General features: G+C 38.3%; 4 protein-coding genes and 1 long non-coding RNA gene across 7 annotated transcripts; all 5 read left to right on the top strand.

Moving 5' to 3' along the window:
- The first annotated feature begins 572 nt into the window (after positions 1-572).
- Positions 573-7,298, top strand: LOC6565188 (scoloptoxin SSD14). Its single transcript, XM_001990936.2, has 5 exons — positions 573-915; positions 4,758-5,525; positions 5,795-6,232; positions 6,305-6,545; positions 6,693-7,298. The coding sequence occupies exons 1-5, from the start codon at positions 911-913 to the stop codon at positions 6,978-6,980; spliced, it is 1,740 nt and encodes a 579-aa protein (XP_001990972.1). The 5' UTR covers positions 573-910; the 3' UTR covers positions 6,981-7,298.
- LOC122322557 lies at positions 1,243-2,553 on the top strand. Its single transcript, XR_006246691.1, has 3 exons — positions 1,243-1,515; positions 1,733-1,776; positions 1,850-2,553. It is a non-coding gene; the product is annotated as an uncharacterized LOC122322557 (long non-coding RNA).
- A 239-nt stretch (positions 7,299-7,537) lies between the features above and the next one.
- Positions 7,538-12,513, top strand: LOC6564733 (N-acetylgalactosaminyltransferase 7). 3 transcript variants are annotated; one of them, XM_032738045.1, is made up of 4 exons: positions 7,538-7,644; positions 7,887-8,390; positions 8,996-9,472; positions 10,112-12,513. In XM_032738045.1, the coding sequence occupies exons 2-4, from the start codon at positions 8,186-8,188 to the stop codon at positions 11,203-11,205; spliced, it is 1,776 nt and encodes a 591-aa protein (XP_032593936.1). In that variant the 5' UTR covers positions 7,538-7,644; positions 7,887-8,185; the 3' UTR covers positions 11,206-12,513. The 3 variants fall into 3 exon arrangements, with proteins under 3 accessions (XP_032593936.1, XP_001990971.1, XP_032593935.1); XM_001990935.2 differs by having other exon boundaries at positions 7,538-7,676; XM_032738044.1 differs by having other exon boundaries at positions 7,538-7,693.
- A 1,941-nt stretch (positions 12,514-14,454) lies between these two features.
- On the top strand, positions 14,455-15,367 carry LOC6564732. Its single transcript, XM_001990934.3, has 2 exons — positions 14,455-14,889; positions 14,980-15,367. Exons 1-2 carry the CDS (start codon positions 14,658-14,660, stop codon positions 15,234-15,236), a joined length of 489 nt encoding a protein of 162 aa, XP_001990970.1. The 5' UTR covers positions 14,455-14,657; the 3' UTR covers positions 15,237-15,367.
- Positions 15,368-17,787: 2,420 nt separating this feature from the next.
- On the top strand, positions 17,788-18,568 carry LOC6564731. Its single transcript, XM_001990933.3, has 2 exons — positions 17,788-18,158; positions 18,265-18,568. Exons 1-2 carry the CDS (start codon positions 17,915-17,917, stop codon positions 18,519-18,521), a joined length of 501 nt encoding a protein of 166 aa, XP_001990969.1. The 5' UTR covers positions 17,788-17,914; the 3' UTR covers positions 18,522-18,568.
- Positions 18,569-19,539: the final 971 nt, after the last annotated feature.

Here is a 19,539-nt window from a genome sequence, read left to right as displayed (position 1 = left end):
AAAACAACTGTTTGTTAGGCAAGTTATATATATGTATGAATGTATTTATGTGTGGGTGGCTGTACTTAACTATTGTCTGTCCGACAACACTGTATTCAAATAACAGCTGTGTGCAAAGCACGACTTAAGCTTTGCAGAAATACATATTTTCGTATTTACATAGCTGATTTATATATGTATGTGTGTGTGTATGTGTGTGTGTATGCGAGTGTGTATGCGAGTGTGAGTGTGTGTTAGCAAATGTACCTGCGGTACTATCGTTCTCATTTTTTTCCGCAAAGCTTACACTGCGACTAATTTGAAATAAAGAGCGTAAAGATCCGAGCGTCTCTCAGTGGTTATCCATGCATTTGTGTAGGTGTGTATGTGTGAGTGTGATTGTAAGTTTTACTGACTGTTTCGATAAAGAACAGTTTGTTTAATATGTGACATATACATATGCACATAATAGCAAAATAACACTACAAAAATGAATAAAAACGAAAGCAAAATTGAATCGAATCGAATCGAAATGAGTTGAACTGAAGCAAAGCTGCAATGCGGCATCGGGCGTCTCCACGCCTCATCAGTCGCAGTCGAACTCTACAGGTGTTCAGTTAGTTAGCTGCTTGGTCTGCCGCGTGTTACACAATTTTGCGACCAGCTTGTCCTGGTGCTCGAAATTTGATTTGCAGTTGTTCGATTTATTTGTATTTGTATTTAATATTTACATTTCTCTTGTGCGCGAATTCAATGTTTTTATTTGTATTGCTTTAGTTTTTTTTTGTTTTTACATTTGTGATTATTTTTTTTTTTAATACGAAGGCGGTCAATGCTCGAACGTGATAGTTTTGATAAAATCGCTTCTACGTTCAGCTGTTAAATTTGAGAATCTAATTGAGTCTAGTTGAAATATTAATATTTTTACAAAATGAGGTAAGCGTGTTATTTGTGTTTTACATATTCGTCATAACTATTTGGAATTTCCTGACACAAGAATAGGAATTTTCAAATGCTATATTCGCAGTAGATTATGGAAATACTTTTGAACATTAATTCTTTGAAACCCCTTTCAAATATATCTGTGAATATCGTAATATTTGAAATATTTTATATTTAATCAATAGTATTTAGTATTTCAAAGTGTAAAGCCTTTCGTTAAATTAATTAACAATATTTATAATTAAAGCAATAAAAGAAAATCTGATGAAGACCTAACTTTCGATAGCTTTTCCAAGATGCCTAAGCAAACGTGAAACTATTAGAATAAATAAATATATATATAAGAAAAAACCATTGTAGAATATCTAATCATGACCTTTGTAAATTCGTTGCACACATTTTTAAAAATTGTACTTAATTCGTAACACTCTTAAAGACTTTGCGCATCTAATGTGATTTAATTTGTGATACAACACAACTCTTGTAATGGGTTTCTCATTACAGTATTCAGTAGAAAGAAATTGTGTCTTGAAAATCAGACTTTATTTTTGCTCATTTTACCTTATCAACAAGTGATAAGAACATACCCGATAAGTTAGTTGATTGTTTTCCCTGTTGTGATTGTTTTCCCTGTACTACGAAACTTCTCATTGTTCTCTCAAATAATTCTGAGTGATGGGGTTGCTTACGAGTATATTAAAACTTAAACTACTTTGAAAGTGATTAGGCGCTTTTCGCTTACAGCAATAAAACTATTGAAATAGTAAAATTTTTATATTAAATTTGGCATTAATTCTATGGTATTCCGCAGTGCAAACCCAGTCCCTCAACGGAAGTCGAAGTGTAAATTACAGGGTATTTAATTACTCAGCAGTTGTGATCGCAGCATTCATACTAATTAAAACGTTCCATGTAATCAATGTTCTAGCAACTCTCAATTGGATGACGGACTGAACGACGAATTGACAAACTGAGGGAGTAAACTGTTATGCGTCTTCTTTCGCCTTGCACTTTATCCCATCTTTGCACGTTATATTTATATTGGCCCAACTTGAGATATCGAAGTATATTGAACCAATATTGACATCAGAATGTTATTTGCGAGAGTTGAAATTTAAAAATAAAGCCATTTATGGATATAGGGCATGCTCAAGTCCCGATAAGATTTAGATAAGCAAAGCGGCAATTTAGTAAGAAAAGCGCTAATCGGTTTATAATTTCAAAATATGGTAAAGTAGATAAACTCACCGTAGATTGTAAATAATTAACAATTTGACATTATCACGTTGGTGGCAAGCATTTTTTCTCTGTTCCGTTGTGTGTTTCCCCCAAATTCACACTCCTAATTAAAAATGTGCAATTTATCAGTCAGATGTTCATTTATTTGTTTTCTGCCAATAACATTGACCCGATTGCACGTAGCTGGCCATAAACACCACAAATTATATACTTTTTTTTTCAAACCGTGAAAACAAAACGCTTGAATAAATTACCGATTGAAAAAAAAAACACAAAGGAAAAAATATTAAAATAAAACCCAAGCTTAAACCTGTCGATTTGTGGGTTGAGTGATCTGACTAACAAAGAGAGGTAATCATACAGAAGTGAGAGAGAGAGACACAGAGTAAATTATGGAACAGCAAAATGTTTTGCTTAAGTTTTTGTTATTATTTATTTAGAGTCCAGCTGTTCTTCGCCAGCAAATATTTAACACAATCTTACTGCTCTAAAATGTATATCTTTTAAGTAATTTTAAGCAGAGTAAAAAACAAGACAGCATTTTTATTCAACTGTTCAATTCCAATGAAGGAAAAACATGTTCAATTAACTAGTATTAGCAATTATAGTATAATATTTTAGCCGGGTCTATAGCCTTACTATGAAGTATGTATATTATACGACTGTGGGGTCGTCACATTCTCAACTTATTTTTATGGCAAATAAATATTTCGAGCGCAAAATATGCTAAACATTTTACTAAGGCTTAAAATATATATAATATGAGCATGACCATTTTGATGCATATACTTCTGTTTCAATTTTTACATTTTTGCTAATTTATTTTTAAGCTTTGCATTCATTCCGAAGTAAGAAAGTTGGGATGCTTTACTGTGCAGTACCAGAACGAACTGTCGATCGCTCGATCAACTGAATGCAAAACTATTTTTAGACTTTGGACTTTTAAGACCAAAACATCAATTGCCAAGTTACGGTTTATAATGTACTAATTACTGGAACACGATACGATTTTTATAGAAGCACATATTTTCGATCAAATGGCACCGCTTATAAATAAATAAATGGCGACTACCGCTGACTGCTGAAATAACCGAAAAGCTGCTAATAAAAAAAATTACATCTTAAATTGGCATAATAAATACATAAATACATTATCATTATATACAACTTTTAATCCATTGGGCCGCAATTATGACTGGCCTATGACGTTCGACAATGATCTGCAGAAATGTCCCAATCTTAATCTGACAAGACTGAATAGTGTTTTACAGTGGGACCCGCTGTAAGCACTGATGTGCAAAAACCGCCAGGGACTCGAATCCTCCCGTTGTGAAGAGTAGTGTAAAGCACTTTTGGGTTTTTGGCACATTTTTCAGTCACAGATTTGTGGCTTTTATTGCCATCGGAAACCGATATGTTTCGATATATGCTAAATAAATGTGGAAATACCACTTGGGTTAAGACATGTGTTTCTCATCCGATTTTGATAAAAATGTATACAGTTGATTAATAATTCATTAAAATATATTATATATATAAAACATAATATATATTTTGGGCAATCAGAAAAGAAAGAGAGGGTGAGAGAAAGATAGAGCGATAGCTCGACTAGGAGATATACTGTCTTTATCTATCATAAATCTATTTGATGTGTGCGAATTATAAAACTAGCCGTTTTTGTAGAAAATTGCAAGATAATTGAACGAGTTGTCGAGTTTTATGACAGAAACATATACATTCATACAAACAAAACTAAAAAGCCTGCACTGATAACCGTTAGACATAATGGTATTATGGCTAATTTGTATACGCGGGAACTTCAAGAATGACCAGCTAAATTCCCAAGCATGATACTTATGACTATATGACTTGATAATGACGATAATAAATTGTAGCTGAGAAATTTGTGGATTATTTATAATTGCTCAATGAGTTTAATTTTGATGAATTTGACATTCGATGTATGTGCAATTTAGAGTATGGAACCTCATATAGTATTGAGTTTCTGAATTATTATTGAAATCACGAATTCTATCCTTTGATTCAGTGAAAGGAAAGATGGAGTAATGGAAATAATGAACTTTTAAAATAGTATTGTTGGCATGTTGTTGACACACCGAAAATTGCAATGGAATTCAGAAAGATTGCATAAAAGGGCGAATCAAAAGCTTAAAAATGAATTCACAACTGACTATACAAAATCGAAACAGGCCATACACAATTTACTCATTGTATGTGTAAGCCGACATTTGTATTGAACAGATTATTTTTACAAAATTCCCAGTGAAGTACTCTGAGCATGCTTTGGGGCTCACAATAAATAATGCTCTGTTGGTTTCCATTCAATTCGTGTCCCAAACTAGTACTTAGCGGTGAGTTTTTGTCAAATGAGTAACAGCAACAAATCAAAATGAAATATTTTTACGCGTTGAAGTGGACAAACTTGAGAAGCCTAATCAGAACTGGGCAATTAACCAAACCCCGGTTATGGCACTTACTGGCACTTCAGTTGGGCTTTTGGCGAGTCACTGAATAAACAGAAATGAAAGTATCGCCTTTAAATTTAATGCGTGTTCTTTATTGTTTTTGGATTGTAGACTGCCGTTCAATAAGAAGTACCTTATATGGCTAATAATTATCCTACTGATAGTCACTGCTTTGACTCTGGGACTTGTCTTTGGCTTGAGATCGCAGGATAAACGCTATATAACCGGAGCTGTCGTTTCCAATGGAATTGGCTGTGCCGAAGTCGGTGGCACCATGCTTGAAGATGGTGGCTCTGCGGTGGATGCGGCAATTGCGACACTACTCTGCGAGGGCATCATGCTACCTCATTCGATGGGCATTGGCGGCGGATTTGTTGCAACGATCTATACGCGACGCACCCGCAAAGTGGAGACGATAATTGCACGCGAATCGGCGCCAGCGGCAGCACACAAGGACATGTTTATCGGTAGCAAGGAGGTGACCGGGGTAATGGCAGGTGCGGTGCCCGGTGAGATACTTGGCTATTGGGAGATGCATCAGAAATATGGTCGACTCCCTTGGAAGAATCTATTCCAACCATCGATTCGGATGGCACGCGATGGTCATGTCGTGTCCCGTTATCTGGCTGCGGCCATCAAGTCGAAGCTAACGCAAATCAAAAACGATCCCGGACTATCCGATATGTTTCTCAATGCGCAGGGCGATCCGTATGTGGAGCATGACTATATGAAGCGGCCTACTCTGGCCAATACGCTGGAGCGTATCGCCAACAATGGCGCCGGCGAGTTTTACTATGGTGGCGAGACTGGTGTGAAGTTTGTCGAGGACATCAACAAGCTGGGCGGCATCATAACTGTGGATGATCTGAAGAATTACAAGCAAGTATCACAGCCAACAAAGACTACTTCTAAATGTCAAACAGACAGTCCAGCATTTTTTGTTAAATGCCAGACAGCCTGTCTGTCCCTTTGTCTATTTCTACGTAAACTAGTCTCTCAGCCTTAAAGGAGTCTTATTTTCAAATTAAATAATATTATTATTATTAATAATAATAATATTTCTAGTTACATTTGAAATCACATTCAATTTGATTTCGGATACACTCTTTAATACAAATCCTCTCATTTGTCCGGTTAATCGGTTTCAGGGTGCGGTGGGAGAGCGATGGCCACATTTCGGCTAATGTCACCGGCGGCTTCACTTTGTATACGACCCCTTTACCATCGAGCGGTCCAATACTGGCCTTTATACTGAATGTGATGAATGAATTGTATTCGGATAATGAGGGCATCTACTGGCATCGTGCCATCGAGAGCTTCAAGCATGCGTATGGACAGCGATCCAATTTGGGTGACTATGAGAACGATCCCGAATATGGGCCGGATATAAAGGATAAATTGGAGAAGTTGCTCAGCGTAGAGCTGGTGAATAGCGTGCGTAGCTTGATTGATGATGATAAAACCTCACAGGATCATATCTTCTATGGTGCCAATTTCACGGTAGAACCCGATCACGGCACCGCTCACATGAATGTGTTGGCAAGCAATGGCGATGCTATATCCATAACCAGCACCATCAATAACTAGTGAGTACACATTTATATCAAAATAATGTTTTCATTTCCTTCATCGTAGTTTATACTAAAAAAATTCTACAGTTTTGGCTGCAAGGTGGCTTCGCCCCAAACAGGTATCATTTTGAATGACGAGATGGATGATTTCTCCACGCCGGGAGTTATTAACGGCTTTGGGGTACCGTCGTCGCCAGCCAACTACATTTATCCACACAAGAGGCCCATGTCCTCCATGAATCCCGCAATTATTGTCGATGGCAATGGCGATGTGCGCATGCTAGTCGGTGCTGCTGGCGGCACCAAGATCACAACCAGCGTGGCAGCGGTGCGTATGTGTAACTTTATGACTTCTTTCAATATGGAATTTGTCGCAGCCAACATAACAGGCTCATTGAACAGCTGCCACCTTGACGCACTGCTCTGAAGTAAATCGATATTGTGCAATAATCGATTTTTTACTTATTGCTTTTAGGTTATTATGAAGTATCTCATACGAAATGAAGGCCTCTTGGAAGCGATAAATGATGGACGCCTGCACCATCAGCTGATACCCATGATCGTCGATTACGAGTTGGAAGTTAAGACTGAGATTATCGATTATCTGCGTAAAGTTGGCCATAAAATGAGTGATAATCCCGGCGACGGGGGATTTGCAGCTGTTACCGCCATTGGAGCGCTGCACGAGCCTACGCCATTCTTTGATCGTCGTCGAGTTGGCAGCGTTTTGACCATAGAGAATAAGAACAAGATGCAGCATTGAATTTAAGGGTGATTTTGCTGCCGTATCGGCATCAAATGGGTTTATGCATTCCGCTAGATTGCCACTTTTATTTATTGTACTTTAAATATATGCATTGATATATGCATATATATTTATACATACATTTTCGTAATAGTTGTAAATACATATAATTATTGCGATTTACCTGTACAAATGAAATTGCAAATGTATATTTATTTGTAAATTGTAAAATTTTTTAACTTATAAAACGATGTAAATAAAAAATTCAACTGCTCAAAGTTTGCAAGATTTTGCCGAACGCAAATTTACAATTTGCAGTTGCGTTCCTTTTTTAAATCTAGTATTTACTTCACAACATAGGGTAACGTAATGCCAGTACGCAACGTACTACCAGAAGCAACGTAACGCACCAAATAAAGTGTCGTTATGGTATTTTCGTAAAGTTCATGTTTAGTATATTTTTACAGTCGTTTATCGATAGCAGACGACATTGACTGCCGTTGCCGCTAGTTGGCGTTGTGGTGCAAGCGAAGCCACCTGATGTGCTAGAAAACGTCAAACGCGTGGCAGTCCCCACATACAGCCAATTTTTTTGTTTACGTTTGCATTGCGTTTATTGCCGCATTTGTGAATTGCAACTGCAAACGACGCGCGCCCTGCTTCTTCTGTGTTTGCAATTTGTGTGAGCAGCGTTGACTCAATTTGCATTGAACTGTAATTGCTCTGAATTGGTATTTAAAAAAAAAAAAGTGTTAAGCCGCTACGTTCATTTATCATTATCGGCGATTGTCTTTTGATCATAGCATTCGCAGCGGCGGTGCTCACCTGGTTCTTGTTAACACTAACGCAGACACGCACACACAAGCGCACACACTAACACAATATCACACCTTCGAATTTATATTAATAGTAACATACTTTCAGATTCACTCACGCACTTACACACATTGACAGCGGCCATCACATCCAGAGCAGACACAAAATCAAATTTAATTAAAAAAACATCAAAAATTCTTGTTTTTGATAATTGATGTGCGGCATTTGCTAGCTTTTGCTTTGCTTAACATTGTGTTGCCGTCGACGTCGACGTCTTGGCTTCGTCGTCGAAGACACGTCAACACCAAACGGCATCGCATTTGAAATCGGAGTCAATTTTGTAGAACATCTGAATCTGAAGCTGAGTCAGTAGTGAAAAAAACACAATAGCAATCAAGTGTCGCGAAATGCGTGTGAGCAACATACGCAGCGGACGCATTTGCCGTTTAGCGCTCTGTCTGCTGGTCATCTTGCCGCTGCTCTATCTGCTGGCCAACTGGAGCGATCATCACAAGCGCGTCCAAGAGGCGTATCACCAGCGCTTTGGCGGCCCCAAATTCAACCATCAGCGCCTCGAGAATAGGCCACGTGAGGTGCCCAAGCTAGTCGAGGGTATGTATGTGTTTAGTTAGTTGCATCGATGCGCATATGTTGCATGTATGCATATATGTATAAGCGAAGCGTTTCAATATTCTTTCTCCCTCTGAAAGACCATCGGCAAGATTATCTATCTTTCGCAAATTCAATTTTGTTCCTCTGCAGTAATATTCTAAAATTCCAGCAACGTTAAAAAAAAGATGTTGCTTTTAGGCAAACTCTTTTATATACTTTTAGATATAGATATATAGATTCGCCTCCTTAAAAATATGCTTGTTATAAATCATCAAGAGAATCTCTTTCCAGGCAAGTTTTCTCTCTTGAAATGTTTATAGTAAAAATTGAGTAAGTGGACTTTCCAGTGGCTCTCTTGACTAAAAACGATTTGAATATCATTATTATAAGGGATTTTGAAACCAGTTTCTTCATTCGGGTTAAGAAAACTATTATGTGCATTTGCGTGCTCGCTGATGCCATACTGAATACATATTTGCAGGCAGTCATATGTCTCGCTGTGTGACACTTAAGTAAACATTTGCATTAGCATTTCTAAACACGTTCGTTTCATATATGTATGTTGACCAGAGAATTGTTTGCATTTATTTTGTCTGTATTTGTAGGTCTGGGCAACTTTGAGCCGAAAGATTTGAAGCCACGTACTGGTCCCGGCGAGAATGGGGACGCGTATACGTTGCCACCGGAAAAGAAGAACGTGGCGGATGCCTCCGAGATGGAGTACGGCATGAATATTGCCTGCTCCGATGATATATCGATGCATCGTTCGGTGCGCGAAACGCGTCTCGAGGAATGCAAACACTGGGACTATCCATACGATTTGCCGCCAACAAGTGTGATCATTGTGTTCCACAACGAGGGCTTCTCAGTGCTAATGCGCACCGTTCACTCGGTCATCGATCGTTCACCAAAGCACATGCTCCATGAGATCATTCTTGTCGATGACTTCTCCGACAAGGAGAATCTGCGCAGCAAGCTGGATGACTATGTTCAGCAGTTCAATGGACTCGTCAAAATAATACGCAACAAGGAGCGCGAGGGCCTCATACGAACACGCTCCCGCGGCGCCATGGAGGCCACAGGTGAGTGGTCAACATCAACATAGTCAACAGGACTGGGAATGACACTCATATATATTTAGAAATATTTCCTGTTTGTGAACTAGTTCGAATAGGGTTTGAAATAGGCTTCAGAAACGATTTAGAATCACAAAAGTTTTTCGCTTTGAACTCTCTTTCTAACCACTTTAATCCAAGTGTAAGTTGCAAAATAAACCCAGTTAATATTTAGTATGACATGGTAGTAATTAGATCAGGATGAAGCCTCCTCAAACTAAATGTGCGTGCAATTCACAGCTGATTCGAAATATATATTTAGATTTTAATAATTTGTTGGTATCAGCTACGAAGAGGGTTTGAGTAACCTTAATTAATATCGGCTAGTTTTTTGTATATATTTATATTATATAAATTTGTGTCAAATATTAGCACAGAATCTGTAAATCCAGTAAAATGTGTATTTAATTTGAAAATTACCCAATATCATCATGTAAAGGATTGCATTAATAGTTCTGGGAATAAACATAGATAAATCAGGTTCGCAGCTGTTGCTTTGTGTATAATCCAGCCCTTTATGGAGATAGCCGTCACTTAAGACTATAGGCTTTATGTGTACTTTTGGTTCCTTTAAGCATCATTGCTCACATTCATACTGTCTTGCAGGTGAGGTGATTGTATTTTTGGATGCGCACTGTGAGGTGAATTTGAATTGGTTGCCACCGCTGCTGGCGCCTATTTATCGGGATCGCACTGTAATGACGGTGCCCATTATCGATGGAATTGATCACAAGACCTTCGAATATCGGCCGGTCTATGGCAGCGATAATCACTTCCGCGGCATCTTCGAGTGGGGCATGCTGTACAAGGAGAACGAGGTGCCGCGTCGGGAGCAGCGTCGTCGCGCCCACAACTCGGAACCGTATCGCAGCCCGACGCATGCAGGCGGCTTATTTGCAATTAATCGCGAATACTTCCTTGAGTTGGGCGCCTACGATCCCGGCTTGCTAGTGTGGGGCGGTGAGAACTTCGAGCTAAGCTTTAAGATCTGGCAATGCGGCGGCAGCATCGAATGGGTGCCCTGCTCCCGAGTCGGTCATGTCTACCGCGGTTTTATGCCCTACAATTTCGGCAAGCTGGCCAGCAAGAAGAAAGGCCCACTCATAACTATCAACTACAAACGCGTGATTGAGACCTGGTTTGATGACACGCACAAGGAGTTCTTCTATACGCGAGAGCCGTTGGCTCGTTATTTGGACATGGGCGATATTAGCGAACAGCTGGCGCTAAAGAAGCGTCTCAATTGTAAATCATTCCAGTGGTTTATGGACAACATTGCCTATGATGTTGTTGACAAATTTCCCGCTCTGCCGGCCAATCTGCACTGGGGCGAACTGCGTTCAGTGGCTTCAGATGGCTGTCTCGACTCCATGGGTCATCAGCCGCCGGCAATAATGGGTCTCTCCTATTGCCATGGCGGTGGCAATAATCAGCTTGTGCGTCTGAATGCCGTCGGGCAGCTGGGCGTTGGTGAGCGGTGCGTGGAGGCAGATCGTCAGGGCATCAAGCTGGCCGTCTGCCGTCTGGGCACCGTCGATGGACCCTGGAGCTACAATGAGCACACCAAACATCTCCTGCATCGTGTGCACAAAAAGTGCATGGCCCTGCATCCAGCGGGTCAGCAACTATCGCTGGGCCAGTGTGATGTCAACGATGGATATCAGAAGTGGCTCTTCAAGGAGATACGTCCGCACTGGTAGGGCTAAGGGAATCCAGTCAGGCATTAAAGCAATATATACAAAGGGTTTCAATCGGATGTGCACCGTGTCGACAAGGGGGACTTGATGGTCAGGAGGGAGGGGGGATGTTGTAGACAAAAGGAATTTAGTGGAAATGTAAACAAATGGAATTGTTGTTGGTTTTATAACGTACACTTAGAAGACAGACAGGCAGACAGATCCGACAAGCACAGGTATATTTTATAATATACGGGAAATGGGCTCTGTGGCAATTCGGTGAGCACATAAACAAATCGCATACCACTGATATTAGTATGTTTATCAATACGAGCAGCCCTCAATTCAATCAAAGCAATCCCATCATTTTATTTACATCTTTTTTGGCAACTGTTAAATACTGTGTAGAAAAGCAAAGCTATCCGTTATCTGTCTGCTATCAAAATTATTGACGGCCAGAAAATCTCATTCCAGATATTATGTAATTGATTAAGTACGTATTCTAGATCCAGGAGATAATATATGACAACAATTATCTTAACCGATTGCCCAGATTGTACCCGCATCTGTAATACGTATGTGTGTATATTTTTTTTGCTGTGCGTAGGGCGTGCGAGTGAGCGAGAGCGTCAGCGTTCGCCTGATCGTGAGCAAGATAGCAATAGCGAGTGAGGGGAAAGTGTTCTTTTAGCTTGTGTGCGAGCGAGTAAGAGTGCGAATCGTGTGCAATATATACGACATATATAATATATAATACAATTGGCGCCAGTTCGTTCTACATAGACTTGCCAGGACATATTCATGAATATCAGAAAATTATTTTTAAATGTTGTAGTACATATGTATGCATACTATAACTCTACGTAATACGCGTGTCTATCTATTTATCTATCTATATATTTATTATATGCCTTTGTTTGTCATCTAAGTTTGTTGTTGCTGCTACATTCCATAAGCGACTAAAGCTCAACTATATACTATATATATGATCATTGCCAATTTGTGACTATTTTTTCTTGTTTTCCTATTGATTTTGTTAATTTCATTAATTGCAAACGCTTATTGTGTGGTATTAAGAAAAATAACAAAAAAAAACAAAACCCAAAAATAAACCCAATTTGCAACACGAGCATTGTCGCAGTCGCTGTGTGTTTTAAATGTACTTTTTTTGATTATACATTCATGTAGATGTGTACATGCATATATACAATATATAATACCTAGGCTAAACACATATATTAACATTTACATTCAAATGTAACTCTAGAGTTCTAAGTCTGAATAATGAATAGTAATAAACAAGTTTTTTAAACACAAAGTGTTGCAACTGTATATGTATATTCTGTATTCTGTATTTAAGTCGGTTAAGCATAAGCAAATCAAAAGCCAAATTCTATTTCTTATATGACATCGATGAAAACATTATCTTTAGTTTTTCCAATTCGAAAAAATCGGAATTTGTTGCTGATGCTGATAATGATTATATAAGGGGAATATGAAATGTCAGAACCTGTGTGAATTTGATGTGGTATATAATATATATAGAGAATCTGAACTTTGTCTCTTAACAATGGGGAACAGATTACATTCAAATTAAATAACGATGCTTACAAGTTTTCCAAAATGAATCCAACACTTTGGATAATATGTTCAACTAGGGTTATAAATAAAAACTATACAAATTATTAAGAATACTATTGGTCATTATTCAATTTCTCTATAACATTCAAACTTATTTCCAATGTGCAGTAGGCATTACAAAGCTTTCTCGAACTGCAAACAAATCTGAAGTATTTTATTTTTTTAGTCGTATGATTCAGAATTGCTTTATTCATTATTAATAAACTGGTGTTATCTTTGGCGATTGCCCAATTTGTTTTGATTACTTATGAGTGGCGATGACGCCACTCGAAGTTGTCCAATTCCAGGAAAGTCCTCATGGGTTGCGCTTCGTCTTTTCGATAGGGTTCTGTGAAATGCCTGAATATAGAACTGGGAGCAGTTTGGTATGACTCTGTGTATTAGGCAGCTTTGATGCATGCCAATTCTATCACTAATTAGAAAGTAACCGTGCTACTAATTGTCAAATTGTCAGGTGCTGTTTATTTGTGTTCATGTTTCCGAGCTTATCAGTCAGCCAGCCCTTACATACGTATACATGGACATCTCCAGCATTAGTCTGTTGGCCCCGTGATCAGCGCGGAGCGGAACGCAATATCACCAAATTGTTCAGTTTAATTGACTGAAGTGGCCTGGGCCGGGAGCCATCCTTATCAGCTTTGTTATGCTACATTTTTGAAAGAGTCCTCCTCCACGGTCATGAGTTTTGTATATAACGTTGATTTCTGTTAAAAATGTATGCTGTTTTGTTTTGTGGTACGGGGTCATCTCAGGGGTCTATAGATAATCTAAACGTTGACTTTTATATTTTTCCTATATAATTGTGCTGGTCATCTATATTGTTGATTTAGACTTATAGGCATTTCTGTTGTACATAAAAATGTGGAATTGGATTTGTATAGCTTACGTTAGATTAGGACAGGTTCATACGGTTTTCGGGGTCAAATAAATCTAAATGTTTTTAGTTAAGAAAATAAGCTTCAATTAGCTGATTTTTAAATTCGGGTCTTCTGTGAAACGATCAATAAAAATACCAAAGAGATGTTTTATATTTAGGTCCAATAAACTAGAAAATAAGTTCATCAGATCTGGCAGGTAATTTCATAATGTTTTTTTTTGGTCTGCTGGAGTTTTGGGAGTAACTCAAGCAATATCTCAATTACAAATATAACTATGTATAATAGTTAATGTATAACACTTAATATATTGCAATATATAGCATAATCTTGAAAAAAATGTAATATGACAATATTGCTTTGTTTATTGTTTAATTATTGTTATTATAATTTAAGAATGTTCTTCGCTGTGTCCAGCTCCTGGAGTAAGTTTTTTTATTTAAATTTTTTGTTATACTTTGATTTATTTTGAATCCCGCCGCGGTATGTCTTCAGACGTGGAATATGACAATTTACCTGGAGTCACCAAACAATCATGAAAACAATATTATTTTTAAAATAGTTTTAATTCCAAATATTGGATAACAAATTTTGTTATGCTGTCTTCGTTCTAGAAGAATTGAATTTGCAATTCTTTAAGAGCATTTAGAAAACGTTGCACTCCCAATGAATCATTTTCCTGTTGTTGGATTAAACGTTGTCGGTTGGCAATTGTCAATTGAGGTGATAAGAGCCGTGGTAGCTTCAGCGGCAACCGGAACCCGTCTGAGGCGTGTGGAGTGCAGCAAGAGTCAATCAAATCAACGGCTTCCATTTAGTTGGCTTTACTATAAATAATAGGCAGTTTGCCATGCTAGAGCTCATTCAGCGATAATCATTCGCAGCAGTTGGAATACACACTCACACAAGTTTCAAGTTCGATAGAGTTGCTTTTTTTTTGTTTTGTTTTTATTAAACAACATGTGCAAATTGAGTCTGTGTCTTTTGGTTGCCATATTTGGCTGCCTGGTGGCCGACAGCTTGGCGGGCGTGGCCCGCAACGGCGATGTACAACGCCAAATTGTTGTGGTGAAGAATGTGCGCGATTTCGCTGCTGAACATCCGGGCCTCAAATTGCAGCGCCTGCAGAAGCAGCCGGCTGGTCGTATGAGCGGACAATCTGTGCGATATACGCTCGGCGCTCGTGTCTCCGGTAAGCGATAGTTGATGTCCAATAGTTCCGATAGTCTTTGAAATTATGCAACATCTCGCTAACAATCGTACACCTATGGTCTACTTTCAGGCGACAGATTGGTAGCTCAGGGCGCCGATGTTTTCAGCTATCCGGCTCAGAAGGATGTGAGCGTGCAGCTAACGTATCCAGAGTCCGGCGCCGGCTCAATTGTGACGTTTGTGGAGCTTATTTGCACACAGGATAACAGCGAGGGCAATGCTTATGTCGTCGCCGGTGGCATTGGCCAGCGTTTCATTTCCATTGTGGTGGAGGCTAAGCAAACCAATAGTTTTGGCTATCAGGCGCAGTACTTCGGCTCCGATTAAGTCCAAGGACACTTTCACCACCATACTTTTACCTTGCCCTTCCCCACTTTTACCTATTAAGAAATCAGTGTACAAATAATCGTATGATACTTATAAAATGAAATACACTATCTATATATATTGTACGCGCAGTCAACACTCGTTTGTCTGTATGTCTTTGGAATGGTGAAAGGGGTGGGGTGGGTACGGTTGGGAGAAGGTGTATGTATGGTCTTTGTAAATCTGCTGCGCTAGACACGTCCACTGGCAGACACATAAATCAATGGCGCTCACGCGCTTCCCACTCGAAAAAGCTCGACCATCTCGTAAATAAGCGTTAAGCTTTTGCACGATGGACAGCCATCGGCGATCGGTTGGCTGCCCATCTGACGTCGGGATATTTCGAATGGGTTCATTCAATCGTCATCACATTATCAAAGCAAACAACAAGCAACAATGGAACTTTTTTGAATCAACTCACGCGATGTCTAACTTTTGAGGTTAGTAGGGCCAAGATCAAGGAAATGCTTTTGTTTCTTTTTTTCCTTAGTGGTGGTGCAATTAAATTGTTGCCTAGAGAAACTATACCATTTAACTATACTATTGTATTCAATTGAAATCTACTTTTTAAAAAATCGGCAGCCTCGTTCTGCATTCAAGTAGACTTAAAGTGAACTCGGTAGCGATATCGTCAGATGAGTCAAGTTACAGTATTTATTTGAGTGTCGTAATAAGTACTTGTGAGCGCTGCTTGGTGTGAAACATTTGAACATAATGTGTCAGATTGTCAACCATAAAACGCTTTATTTTGCAAGTACCAAAAGATGATAACAAGTCAAATAGCAGTTTTCAGCATTGAGATACCCTGTAGCAGGTTCTAGTGCAGAAGGCTTACCTCCTGCTTATCTTAATATTTGTGGTTAAATATAAATGTGATTGATTTGCTGTGGTCCCCGTTGACGTACTTTGACTTTGGCGATGCTGATCCATATATATATATATATATTTTTTTTTTATGGCTTCAGTTGACGATAGCACTTTACTACCCCATTTAATGTGCATGGTGTATAAGAAATGATATCGCTGAGTCAAGTCAAAAAGCCGATTGACAGCCATTTCAGTTTTCTCGAAATTCCCATTTATTAGATTGTTTGCTTTTGTGCGCAATTATGTATATCAAGGTTAAGATTGCAAAACAAATTCTAACAACACGCGCCGAGAACAAACTCCCTGCGAATCATACCCCTTTAACGGTGCCCGGCAATATTTGTTTATAATTTTTTATGGGGAGTGACGATAACATTCCTCACTAAGTAACAACCACAACTGAAAACTTGAACTTTAAAATTATGACTTTATCCCGTCCATTAATTTGATTAAAATACTACAATTATTTGATATCGCTTTGAATATAATTTTTTTTAAATACTTGTGGTATTTTGATTCATTTTGATTCATGAATAGACTACAGTTTGAAAAAACAATATGGCATTCCCTTTTGTAGATACTTAAGGGAAGGGAAGGGAATCATAAGAATTCAAATTTTTTTCCTATACCCAATATTTTTGTTACCGTTCAGAAGGACTCTTCAAGTCGCTTATAACAGATTGTCATATCTTGTTTATATCTGAAAACATAAAGCACAGCAAAAATAGTTTTAAATATGTTATACCTTTGAATATAATGTAAAATTAGTTATTATTTTTATCATTTCAAGTCGTGATCCATCGTATTGTATCTGGAAATAATGCTTTATTATCGCATATTCAAATAATAATATGCACTTATTTTTTACAATAAATTTATAATACATTTCATGTTACATTTCGTTTAAGACTTGGGAGTTTCTTGAATATCCCAATCAGATCCCCAAATTGCTAAGCCAATGTTAATTCATTGATTCAAATGATGAATAATAAAACTAAGAAACTCACGTGTGTATGTAAATTAATGAGAGGTATTGAGAATTATAGAATGGCAATTGGGCATTAAATTTGCTGCTACAATATGATAAATACATATACTGCAAAAATATGTATGTAAGTTGGCTACTGTTTATATTTGTACTTAGTTATGTCGACGATAAGGAAATCAGTGTCAGCTACCTACGTCCAAAGTTGAGCAAACAATTTGAAGTGGCCAACAAGGAGACGGAAGTAAAAGCCAGTCTCAAGTGCTGCATAAATTAACTACATAAATATAAAAATATTGGAAAGAGTTCAGCTGTCATATGTCTCCTGATCAAGTGAAAACAAACACAATTTTCAATTTGCTTGTTGGTGTTTATGTGTTGCCAATCAATCGCTTGGTTATTTTTGGAGGAAATGAATTGGCCAAATATGTTTGGTGTTAGGGAATGTCTAAAATTATTGCTTCAAGTGGCCTATTAATAGACACTGAGCGAATTATGGCGAATTAGTGCTTAAAAAAAAAAAAATAAAAAAAAAATAAAACCATGGGCAATACTATAAGGTTTTGCGGCTTATCGTTCAGTTGTCGCGTTGCCTTATCTAACGCTGACCGCCGATAAGAGAGCGTGCGGTATAAAAGCCATCGAAAGTGCCAGACAATGCACAAAACAGTCGCCAAATAGATTGCACAGGGCGCGGAACCCACAAGCCGATCTTACCTTAATTGACAATTGTTACTTTAATTGAAAACAATTTTTATTTTTTTTTTGGTTTTTATTACGCTCGCAAATGTTGCAAGTGTGCCTCGTGTTATTTGTGCTAAGCGCTTGCGCACTCGCTGCACCTTCCCAGTCGCAGTTGCCGTCGCAGCAGCAGCAGCAGCGCTCCAGCGATTTGGACTACTCGCCCATTCAGACAGTGACCAATGAGACTCGCTTTACGACACTTAATCCGAGCGTGCAATTGGTCCCCCTGAAGAAAGTTAAGCATGCCAAGGGCAACATTGTATTCAGTGCCGGGGAGCGTATTACGGGTAAGGAACAATCTATATATATTTATATATGGAAACATTGATGTTCGATACGTCTATGGCTTGCTAATTGGATTACTCGCTCTCCGCTTGTTCTCGCTCATGCTAGGCGATAAGCTGTTGGTCAATAACTATGATGACGAGAGCTTCACCACTGCCGTTGATGTTGAGGTGCAGATGCGTTATCCATCATCCAGCGGGATCAGCATCACCTTGACCAGCATTGAGATCTATGTGGACGCATCGGCCGATGATGCGAACGCCTATTTCATAGATGGCGGCATTGGCAAACACAAGGCATCGATATTGTTGGACTGTAATTTGACGCGAACATTCTCGTACGAGGCTTTCTTCTATGGTTACTAGGCTAGAGAGCTAATTGAAGCAAATAAAACTGCATCTTCAACTTGGAACTGAACTGTGATCGACATCGACATCGACATCACCAATGCCAACGCCATAGCCCATCTCATTCTTTCTCCCCGAGAGACAAGTATTATAGTGCTAACTTTAAATTAAATCTAAAGAAAAGAAAACTAAAAGACAGACAACAAAAAAACATATGCAATGAGAAAACAAAAACAAACAAAATTTAGTATACGTCAATCGACAATTTTCTCTTCACTTCGATTGGTTTTTTTTAATTTTTTATTTTTTTTGTCTTTTGTTTTCATTATTACCAATACTTTGTCTGATTGTGGGCATAAAAATGGCACTGGCTTATCGTACACACAAAACACACTCTCACACCCACACACACACACACACACACACACACACACATGCATATGTATCCACACATTGTCAAATGAACGGTGGATTTTTTCAATGCAGCTGAATTTAATTAAAAAAGTCGTTCATTATTTCGATTCCCAGTGTTGTCCGACTTTCCGTATCTGCCTGCTTACTCGCTTAGTTGGTCCGCTTGAAAATACTATTGAATCTATCATATGACCTAATATATAGATAGGGTGATGCAGTTCGTGGCACGTGCCAGTCTTGCATTTGTATGAGTGTTAGCTGCTAATTTATTAATTCAAGCACAATTTGATTTCCTTAACAAAATGCAGTCGATTTTCGGTGCCCACAGAAGGTTCACAACAATAACTGCGTTAAATATACATCTAAAGATGGAAGTATTATATAAAAAAGATTATAATATCTAGATCAAGTTGCTGATGTTCAGGCTGATCCAGACAATATATATTTACATAATAATCAGGTACGCATATAAGTTCTAATCATCTCAAAGTATGTTTTGGACTGCGTCTGCCTTCAAATTGATATAATTTTCAAACAAAGGGAGACGTGACGTAATAGTATACATATACTTTTATTGTGTCTGTGTCTACACAAGCAAAAAATAAGTAATTAGCGGTAAAGT

Source organism: Drosophila grimshawi, unplaced genomic scaffold, assembly GCF_018153295.1.
Source record: "Drosophila grimshawi isolate 15287-2541.00 unplaced genomic scaffold, ASM1815329v1 contig_1006, whole genome shotgun sequence".
Lineage (NCBI taxonomy): Eukaryota > Metazoa > Arthropoda > Insecta > Diptera > Drosophilidae > Drosophila > Drosophila grimshawi.
The sequence above is the reverse complement of the archived record's forward strand: the minus strand, read 5'-3'. Positions and strand labels throughout refer to the sequence as shown.

What these genes read in the sequence shown, in the direction of transcription:
- LOC6564732 (XM_001990934.3), top strand. Translation starts at nt 14,658, where the DNA reads ATGTGCAAATTGAGTCTGTGTCTTTTGGTTGCCATATTTGGCTGCCTG. An exon ending in GCTCGGCGCTCGTGTCTCCG is followed by an intron (nt 14,890 to 14,979) that starts GTAAGCGATAGT and finishes GTCTACTTTCAG; the next exon opens with GCGACAGATTGGTAGCTCAG.
- LOC6564733 (XM_032738045.1), top strand. Translation starts at nt 8,186, where the DNA reads ATGCGTGTGAGCAACATACGCAGCGGACGCATTTGCCGTTTAGCGCTC. An exon ending in GGTGCCCAAGCTAGTCGAGG is followed by an intron (nt 8,391 to 8,995) that starts GTATGTATGTGT and finishes CTGTATTTGTAG; the next exon opens with GTCTGGGCAACTTTGAGCCG. An exon ending in CGGCGCCATGGAGGCCACAG is followed by an intron (nt 9,473 to 10,111) that starts GTGAGTGGTCAA and finishes ACTGTCTTGCAG; the next exon opens with GTGAGGTGATTGTATTTTTG.
- LOC6565188 (XM_001990936.2), top strand. An exon ending in GATGATCTGAAGAATTACAA is followed by an intron (nt 5,526 to 5,794) that starts GCAAGTATCACA and finishes AATCGGTTTCAG; the next exon opens with GGTGCGGTGGGAGAGCGATG. An exon ending in TCACAACCAGCGTGGCAGCG is followed by an intron (nt 6,546 to 6,692) that starts GTGCGTATGTGT and finishes TATTGCTTTTAG; the next exon opens with GTTATTATGAAGTATCTCAT.
- LOC6564731 (XM_001990933.3), top strand. Translation starts at nt 17,915, where the DNA reads ATGTTGCAAGTGTGCCTCGTGTTATTTGTGCTAAGCGCTTGCGCACTC. An exon ending in TGCCGGGGAGCGTATTACGG is followed by an intron (nt 18,159 to 18,264) that starts GTAAGGAACAAT and finishes CGCTCATGCTAG; the next exon opens with GCGATAAGCTGTTGGTCAAT.